The 10347-nt window shown below is 39.4% G+C and overlaps 1 protein-coding gene across 1 annotated transcript; it reads right to left on the bottom strand.

Annotated features, from left to right (window-relative positions):
• Positions 1 to 2281: 2281 nt before the first annotated feature.
• Positions 2282 to 3958, bottom strand: LOC110063422 (guanine nucleotide-binding protein subunit gamma-e-like). Its single transcript, XM_020770407.2, has 2 exons — positions 3733 to 3958; positions 2282 to 2938 (listed from the first exon to the last, which is right to left on the bottom strand). Exons 1-2 carry the CDS (start codon positions 3819 to 3821, stop codon positions 2833 to 2835), a joined length of 195 nt encoding a protein of 64 aa, XP_020626066.1. The 5' UTR covers positions 3822 to 3958; the 3' UTR covers positions 2282 to 2832.
• Positions 3959 to 10347: the final 6389 nt, after the last annotated feature.

Raw genomic sequence — 10347 nt, 5'->3', positions numbered from 1 at the left:
GCCGCAGTTTGTTCTTTTCTCTTGCCCGTAGCTTGTTAAATTTTTCAAGAGTAAAATCAAGGTTTTATTTCTCCTCAGAAAATTAGAAGACCGGTCATGCAAAATAGCGAAATCAGCTGGGTTATATTGTCTTGATCTACGACCCAATTCTCTTAACTTATCTGTCAGTAATGTTTGGCCATCAGTCGGGAGAATTCGAGCGTTGGTAACGTACTTTTTAACATGACCCATCGTTAAAAAAAATTCCACAGCAACGATCTTTGATGCCCCTTTACTGAGGTCTAACCTGCATCATCATCATTATCAGGGCCCAGAGTGCCTGCAAGTACGTACATGGGACTTCCGTAAGGGTTCTGCCTGCAATCTTGGACTTTGGAGCGTGAGGCCACGCTCCATCAGTTCTTTTCTACTACTCTTCGCCAGGTCACCTTAGGTCTGACTTTACTGCGCTTCTCTTGAGGTGCGCCCATCTCAGTGCAACTCGGCCTTACATCGAGCCTGCGGTCAAACTAGCCATCCGGGCTAAAGAAGTAACAGGAGATAATGAGGCCTAGTGGTTAGGGCTCTAGATTCAAAACCTCCTTCCTGCCACTAGATAGATTTGTGTTGTGGTTTCGAATTCAAAATCCCCACTGACTTCTTGTACTGAACTAGCCCCCAACTGCACAGCCTGCCATCAGCTGGGGCTTGAAAGAAGTTGTCCGTTCTCTTTACACTATTTGTATTTCGATTTATAGAGTTATTAAATTAATACCGTGACCCTTACTACCGAAAGTGATTTAACAGAACTAGCGGCAAACTGAATGTCTGAGGTTCTGTATATTTCAGTGAGTTGAACAAAACCAAAATACAGACTCAAACGTAAACTATCAGTTCCGAATTCTTTCCTCGTTTTATTTATAATATATTTTCCTTCAGGTTAAACGCGCCACCTGTATTCTTTTTAAGCGCGAACTGATATTTTCCGAAGAGTAGCGGACGTTTATAAGACGCAAAGCGAGCTACGTGACCTGAACTTTCTTCCCTTATCAGTAGAGCGGATTTTCTCACGCAAACTTTTCACTATTTTGTCTGAGGTGAATAAAAGACTCATTCGTCACATTCAACTCTTTCACTGAGTTTGTATCCTGACACACGCGTTTTAATTAATAATATCTATATTTAGATCAACGATTCTCTCTTTCCCTCGTATGGCTTCCGGCTTACCAGAGGCAGTTGCCAGTCAGAGCTAATCAGACCCTTCACTCGCACTTTTATAAATCAAAGTCCAATTTCTCTGCCAAACTTTTTCTTTCAATAGCCAGCTAATCTGCCTAGCCATTGTCTGTCATCCTATGTTACCCTCGTTTGATTTGAGGAATTTTTCGATGAATGCTTCGCAGAATCTGTCCAAGTCTTTCTGCAATATTTGTGGAGTGTAAACATGGAGAACTGAGCCACGTTATAGAAGAACATTCGTCCTTTGTTCAATTGCAGAACAAGTATCTTAGAATCTGTCTTTTCAAATATTACCATTTGTTGATATTGTCATCACAAAGAGTTATGCAAAAAAACGGGGCAATAATCCACTTATTGCACGACTAAAACGGCTAAGAGGGCCAATCGCTTAAACCAACCAATCAGAACGTCCCATTGCCGGTCCAATATCTTCTTGTAAGTCTACCGAGTAAGGTTTTTACATCTCTAATAAGTCTTCAAGTTATGGAAGGTACAAATCCCAAAGTTTGCTAAGGACAGTACCCGGAGAAAATCGGGACTCAAACAGTCTTTTAAAATCGGGCTTGGCTGAGCGGATCCGTTCTATCAAGCCGATATTCTAGGTGTACAGCCCGGCTCGATAAATAAGATTTATAAAGCGCACGCGGGCAACCATTTTCGAGCTGGTTTTTCACTGCAACTGGCCCAAACGAAAGAACAGTCATTCCTATTTCTATCAATGTCGGTTTTGTTTTGCATTTTGTTTTGTTTTGTTTTTTTCTTTTTTCTATCTCAAAGCAGAGGACAAATTTAAGACCTATAGCGGAATAATACTTTCGCCTTGGTCAGGTTGCTCACACGGTAAATTTGAATTAAGCCTACACAATGTTAACTTATACTACTATAGTGTTTATTTTGTTAGCCTTGATATGAATTCATACCGCATGTATTGCTCGTTATTCCATGATAAAACAGATAACTCTGATTAAATTATTTGGAAATAAACCGATTTACAAATCAAAACATCTGAGTGCGTATTTTAATCAAAAAACAGCAAATTGAGTTCAGTGAAATCGTCTACCACTTCGCAAACCAATTCCTTTAATGCAATTTTATCTTTAAAATTTCCTTTATTTTATATAACCTAATTTTCGGTTTAAAGTATTCTGCAATGAGGCAAAAACGATAAGGCGCTAATGGTTTCCTATCTGAACACAGATGATCGGCGATGGATCAACGTCGCACATAAATTTGCAATCGATTGCCAAACTCTCTGCGGGATGTTTACAATTCATAACACATGATCATGATGGTTCAAGGAAAGTTCGAAACCATAAATTCAATGAATTAGAATAAATAAAAACTAACGCAGGGAAACAGGCCTCTGTACATGTACGTGTTAACGATGCAAAAACACCAACAACTACTCTTTTAAAACAGATCGGAACACCAGATTCCTTTTTAAGATCCATGCACAACTGATCTGAGGGATTCATGTACATAACCATTGTCAGTTAATGTTGTCCTCTCGGGCTAAATTTAACAGCTTCTCAATGACAACAGATTGTCTGAAATTTTCCATTTTTATGAGTAAAACCCTTCATTTCTTCCTTTTAGGTGACTTGTCCCGGTTAGTCAAAGTATAGTACATTTCTGCTTCTCTGCAAAGGGATTTTCTCGTCTTTCGGGAGGGTGAATAAGAGGATCTTTTGTGCCATTTTGTGTGCAATACTCCTTCAGCCTGAATGGGATAATCAAAGAAAAAAAATTCAGTCACTCATAATATCACTGATACCTGGCAAGCGGTAAAGTTCACCCGGAGTAAACCAAACGACGCCGTCGGTCTCTTTTCAGGGTGCGCATTTTATACGGGCGAATGAATTTCAGGCGCGGTAAAATTACAGATTATATATAGATCAATTCACTAGTTTTGTAACGTATTGATCCAAAAAGTTTACGCCTTCAGCTCAAAAGATTTTAACATCTTGCAGTCTTAGTTTATACGAGGAAAACTCACAGTTCCGTCCGCACAAAGTTTTAAGCGGAAACAACGTTTGTCGTGTAAACGGCTTTGTTTATGGTTGAAATACAGTTTGTGGGATTTCCAGGTAAAACTTATAATATGGAACTGTGTTTGTCTTACCGTATAGAGAGATCAGCTAGGGAACTGCTCTTAAATTCAACTGATTCCTAAACCAACAGAGGTTCGATTAAATCTCCGAGCTACTGTGATTTCGATTGAGCCAGTTTTTCGATAGAAAAGATTGGAGCTCTCGTTTGGCTGTGTTGAAGCCATTTGAAAACCCACCTAAAAATCGCTTATTCCTATGAAAACACAACACTTAGCAAACATAGTAAGTCGCTTAAAATTCAAATTTCGTGGTCGATGTAGTAAATAGCGAAAAAAAATGACCTTTTGGACGCGCTTCTGATTCGAAGAGACTCCCGGTTTGCCGTGAACAGTGTAATCGCTCCATGCTACAAAACCTACAAGTTTACATATTTAAATGACAAGATCGACCGCCGCCAACTTACTCGTTGCTACATATAGAGACGGGAAGCCGTGAAATTCGCAGCTGATCTCTCAAACTTTCAACCGTTTTCAACATCTGCGTTCTATCCATATTGCCACTGGAAAGTTGATTTAAAATGTTCTGAAGCTGTTCCTTTCGTTTCAAGCTTCCGAATTACAAACAAGGTCGCTCTCTGTTATTCCTTTATTGGCGAGAATGATCATGCAAAGGTTTTTTTTAGTTTCGAGTAAATTCATTGGACGGCGGGAACAAAGTAAACGAAAGTGAGCAATTAACATGAAAAATAGACCAATCGTGAAGCGGAACGAGCACAGCCGAATGTTAATATCAAACTACAGGTGTAAAGATTTTTTGCTGCAGTTAACGCGGCCGAAAAGCCCTTCAAAATATATTGCTTTCTCCTCGGAGTTGTTTTGCACCAAAATCGATTGGACAAAAATAAAATTTTTACCTCCTCATTTTTGCTGGTAAACATTTAACGAGAAATATTTCTTGAAGCTACTGTTTAAAGTTCATATTTAATCAGTGTGTTTGCCTCCTTCTTTGGAAGGTTTTGAGAATCTCGCTTCTCGAGCGTTTCCGGTTTATTGGTTTTGGTGTCAAAATGATAATACTCTTCCTTAAAGATATATAAATATATGTAAATTCATCATTGTATTTCCGTGCTGATGTAGCGAAAGCAGGTCGTTTAGCATGCCGTACACAGTTTTCAAAACTATTTTGTTTCCTTTTAACTACGTTAGCGTTGTATAGCATAATTGTTTCGGCTTTTCGAATGTAGCTAAATATCGCATTTTTTTTAATGCAATCAACGCCAAGGGCAAAACGAAAAAAAAAAGACAGCGATAAATTCGGTTACAGCCCATACACCAACGCAATTTAATAAATTTAAGAGCTCGTGTTTTTAGCTTCACTTCCCAGTTCTCAGATATGCGTCTTGAGTAGTACGATTTGTTTTTCACCGTCTTGAGAAAAGCGAGAGCTACTCAATTTATAATTGATGGTTTTCTGGTCTTACTGGTGATTTGGGTTTCTTGTTCTCGGCGGTTAGTTAAGATTGCTTAATATTTAAGCCATTAACGGTTGTCAAAACATCGCTGACGTAAAATATGACAAGTATGTATGAACTGCGGCTGCCAGGTTGTTAGTCAAAAAAAGCAAGAAGTCCTTCTTCGCCACAAATACTTCCTAGAGTCGATTTTCTCAAACAGTAAAATTACTCTTGAATCAAGAGATGATTGGATGTACAGTTATCTTCCTGGAAAAGAGATAAACGAAACTGTGGCGACAGCTTAACGCTTTCGATCGCCATTTAATTAGATTCGATTATTTTATGTCACCAGCTCAGTGGAAAAGCTGTTGATGAATCTGCGGGTCTCTGTTTAATGGCCCTACTGTAATGTAAAATTCATCTCTCCACGTTCCTCGATCAAGATTTCTGACCGAAAACTATTCCCTGAAAGCAAAAGGGAAATCATGATTATTTGAGAGTAAACTTAATTTGTACATGTTGCCACTAGCTCTGGTCTTGTAGCAGGTGCATTGGTCTACTCGTTACTTGTTGATTTTTTTTTTTTCGTTACATGTTTATGATAATCCGGGTATAAAGCTATCACGATGGAAGAAGCACGGAAATTCAGTGCAATGCACAGCTTTCGACAAACAAATCAAACCTGCAGCTATGTTAAAACAAACTTGAATTTGCTGATTTGATCAGCAAATAATTTTATTCAAAACATAATCACTGTAATTTAGGGTAAGAAACGAGATTGTAACTTATGAATAATTAATTATATTTTTGTTCTTTGTCAATCATTTCCGATTCGAATCGAAATCACTATAAGCTTGCCCACATTCAGGTCTTTAAGACTAAAATTAAGAAGGAAGACTCAATAACTGAAAAAAATATATCTATCACATCTGCTTCCTACGGCTGCCTTTAATGAGAAGCTAAACAATTAAATTTTCACAAGGCTAGGGGCAAGAAAGTAAAAAATTAAACGCTATGTCAACAATTAAATAGAATCTAAGATACATTATTTAATTTGGTTATTCCACAACGTATTTTTCCCGTATACTAGTATTTACAAAGAGAAGATTTGTAACCTAATTCAAGTTCAAGGAGTGGTTTTTAGCCGGGTACTCTAAAACAAACCATAGTAGTCCAATGGCCAATCACAGCAACGTAAAAATGGTGAGCCAATCAGTAGTCAAAGTAACGTCACGTGACCAGCGCTAAGCGGGAAATGCCTGCGTAAACAGACCATATTCGGAATGGAACTAGCTTGCGACTGAGGCTAATGCGGGGGAAGTCTTTTCAAATGTAAACAATGATGACATTTTAAAATCTCTTTTTAATGATATTCCCCAGCAAGTACCGAGAACGAGGTTTCGTCTTTGCATATGGATCAATCCGGCGTAAATGTTAACACAGTCGGAGTGACATCCTCTGTTATACCGTAAATCCTCGAATAAGCGCCCCCTCTCGAATAAGCGCCCCCCTCTTGAATAAGCGCCCCATTCGAATAAGCGCCCCTCCAATCGGCCAAAATTTAAAATGAGCGCCGCCCCCCCCCCCCCCCAGAATAAGCACCCCACTCCTCTTCCCCCATTTTGTGGACGAGTACTGAGCCAACAAAGGATGTATAGTTTTCGTCGTGTAGTATTAGATGTTTCAGTTTGTGAACACGTTAAGGACCGTTAAGTGAACACGTTAAATACTAACGGTGCCGCGATTTAAACTTTAGGATCAGCTTTTCATGTCGATAAACAGCTTATGTTGTTGTTTACGCGCAGGTGATGTACTAAGAAAAGATCACGTCAGGGCACGACTTGGGAAAAATTAACTAAGTGCCCCCCCCCCCCCTTTATTAAGTGCCCCCTTCGAATAAGTGCCCGCCATCTTCTCCTAAATTTGAAATAAGCGCCCCGGCGCTAATTCGAGGATTTATGGTAAATGACAATAAATTTGCCAATTGATACTTTTAATGCTAACAGGGAATTATAACCGTTTGTAAACAAGAGAGTTGAAAATTAAGGTCAAGATATTTCTTCCTCTCCTTCTCTTACATACGCTTTCCCCCTTGTCCGTATCAATGTTGAGCTCTCAAACGTGCACATGCTATATAAAGAATTTTCATCCTCGAAGGGTCAAACATTGGTGGAGCTATTTGTCCGCCCTTCCCCACGCTATATATAGGGATTGAATTCAGGCGAGAGAAAAGAGAGTCCAGAAACCAATCAGAGTGTGGTGTAAACGAGCTTGTTCAAATGACGAACTAAGTACCACTAAATGACAAAAACATTGTCGCCAATTGCGTTCAAATGGATTTTAATGAGCATGTAATGATGTTCGTCCATCGCAGGTGATGAGGTCCACTGACCACCCTAAGAAAATTAGGTCGGGCTTGGATGTGTCCTGCTTGGATGTGTCCGGAGATGGCTGGAGAGTCCAATCCAGGCACGAAAGTGCCTCCCACACACAATCACAGGCCAGATTTGGGGTTGGCTGTCAGTGAAGGTGCTTGCCGCTCGTTTTTTGCGCTGGCGTCGCTTTCTTTCGGCTTCTGCTGCCCGTTTCACCTCAGCCCTCTTGGTGCCTTTGTTGATCAGGCCACGCCAGGTGGAGCGATTCAGCGTTGCTAATTTCCAGGACATGTGGTTATTTTTAAACGTATTCAGGAAGATTTAAGAGTGTCTTTAAAACGTTTGGGTTGATCACCACTGTACGAGAGTGCTTGTCCGAGGACAGCTCGACCGAACAACAGTTGCTTTGGGATGAGTTCATCTGGTAAACCGACGATGTGGACAGCCTATCTGATTTGATGCTTCATCAGGACTACGTAGATAGTGGGCTGGTTTGCTTTGGTCATGACTTTAGTGTCAGAGGTCTCGTCTTGCCACATGAGCATGAACTAAGATCAGCATCAGCTAATGAGCATATGCGCTAAGATCAGAAAATCCAGAGTGGTCCAGGACACTGTAAAAGATTTAACCCTAACCACACACGACTGACCGAAAAGAAATAAATCTACGGTAAAATCATCTATAGATAGGATAGTTCGCGCGTAAAATATTCGCCATTCCACTGAGCGATTTGAAATTTGGCGAGCAAGTAAGTACAGTTGACTGTTTTTCTCCATGCATTACATTTTGTGCCCAATCTGCAGATAGAGGCTAACTATTATTGTTTTGGGCGTAAAGACTGTTTTTTTTTTACCAGCGTATGAGCATTTGAAGCGTAATCCGACTCACGAAGACGCAATAAAATCATGTTAATAGTTAGCTTCTTAAGTTGGGAAAATTTCCTAGCAACAGCACCTTACTGTATCTGGATATGTTACTTGTACTTGTGCTTGTGCGCTAGTGAACAGCAGCCTTTGGATTTTAGCAGATAAACAATCAGGTTGAGCTTTTTGAACTGTTGTTCTGGTGTTCCCACTTGTGATTATGATTAATAGATGGCTACCAGGCACACGGGCATCAAAAAGTTCTGTTATATATGGTTTTCCCCTTTACAACATTGTCATTTCTCAGTCTGAACTAAAATTTATCTAAATACATAAGCTGTATGCCAATAAAGACACGAATGATCATCGCAATTATATACAAAGCCTGACACAATTCAGCTTGAATGAGATACGAACTCATTACCTCTGCGATACCGGTGCAGTGCTCTGCCAACTGAGCTATCAAGCCAACTGGGAGCTGGTCACTTTGTGAGTTCGTAATGTACCTGTAGATGGGAGAGAATGCAAGTGAATATATGAAATATCATATATTTGAACTGCGGAGAAAGATATGAAGACATGATTTATCGTCGCAGTTATATACACAACTTAAGCAGTTGTGAAATTAAAGCCTAAAAAAAATCAGGCTTGAACGGGATTCGAACCCATAACCTCTATCTACGATGATCATTCGTGTCCGTTCGTAGCTCCTGATCTCCGCAGTTCAAATATATGATCTTTCATGTATGCATCTGTTCCCTCGTTCACTTGGCTTGATAGCTCAGTTGGTAGAGCACTGAACAGGTATCGCAGAGGTAATGAGTTCGAATCTCATTCAAGCCTGAATTTTTTTCAGGTCTTAATTTCAAAACTGCTTAATATATAACCGCAATGATCAATCATGTCTTCATATCTATCTCCGCAGTTCAAATATATATGATCTCTCATATATTCATTCGTATTCTTCACCATCTTCGGGTATATTACGAGCTCACAACATGACCAGCTCCCAGCTGGCTTGATACCTCAGTTGGTAGAGTACTGCAGCGGTATCGGAGAAGTCATACACGGGTTCGAATCCCGTTCAAGCCTGAATTTTTTTTTCAGGCTTATTATTTCGGAACTGCTTAAGTTGTGGACATAACTGTGATGTTCAATCATGTCTTTATCTCTTTTTCCCCAGTTCAAATATATGATCTTTCGTATTGCATATATTCCAATACTACTAAAGAGAATAAACATTTCAGCTTGTGCATGAGCTAAATCTGTGACGAAAAAGTAATACCATTCATAGAAAATATTCATATTCGCGGTTTTCTTCCTCTGTCGATCATGACTTGTAAAGTTAGAGTAAACGTGGTGCAACTAACATCATAAGATACCTGGAAAGACTTGATTGGTGATAACAGTTTTCATTTTTGAGTAGACTTACATGAAGTATCTGTCCGTTCACTAAATTTTGAGCGCCAAGCCTTTACAGACAAGTCAGTTGAGTAACGCGCGACGGAGCTTTCGTGACGAAGTGTTGGACTTATAATTACAGCTGTGTTGCCACGGCAACTTTCCTCGTTTAAGTAACGTAGCCAGTTGCCCGTGACGATAACACAAGTTGAACGTTAAAACCTGGTGACCAAACTTTCGTCGCGCCGTCAACTGATAATCGTACTACGCGAATCGAAGAACTGAAAGAAAACTGGGCCTAGGCCTTCTACAGCTAGGAAAGCTACGGAGATGTAACAGACTTTACACGATCCTGATACATCGACAGTTATCTTTTTTTTTAGCTATCAAGCTATCAGTAGGGATAATTACACTCTTTCTTTTTTATAAGAATATGTTTTATGAGAATATAGAGTCTGAAATTTGTGAAATTTTAGGAATATTTTAAGAATAAATCCGAGGCTGAGATTTTGAAAAGAATAATTTTTTTGAGTTGAAAAGTTGTAAATACAATACAATTATATGTTTTTAACTAAGCCGTATAAAATCCTTCCTTCTCTATACGGTAAAAGTAGCCAAAAAACAACAAAAACAGCACTAGCCGTATGTTCGATGCCCTGATGCCTGCAGGCTGGCCCCAAAATTACTCTTATACCATCCAGACACTAAATACATTCGAAAACAAAAATGTCATACGCTGTCACAAGAGACTCATATGAATATTAAGAAGAATGTTTTCAGCCTAAAATCGGCGGAAAAAATAAGAATATTCGGCCTCGGTCGGAAAAACAATATTCTTACAGAAAATAGAGAGTGTAGCGAATTGTCTGATGTCAGGGCGAGACAGAAATCTCATGACCACGGTTGTCTCATAGCTAAGTTCAAGGAAGCATATGCATCTTCCTTCTCTGAATAATAAATGTTATTTACTTCTGAAACATAGTATA

This window comes from Orbicella faveolata, unplaced genomic scaffold (assembly GCF_042242905.1).
Source record: "Orbicella faveolata isolate gen_17 unplaced genomic scaffold, um_ofav_v1 contig_2, whole genome shotgun sequence".
Taxonomy (NCBI): Eukaryota; Metazoa; Cnidaria; class Anthozoa; order Scleractinia; family Merulinidae; genus Orbicella; species Orbicella faveolata.
The sequence above is the reverse complement of the archived record's forward strand: the minus strand, read 5'-3'. Positions and strand labels throughout refer to the sequence as shown.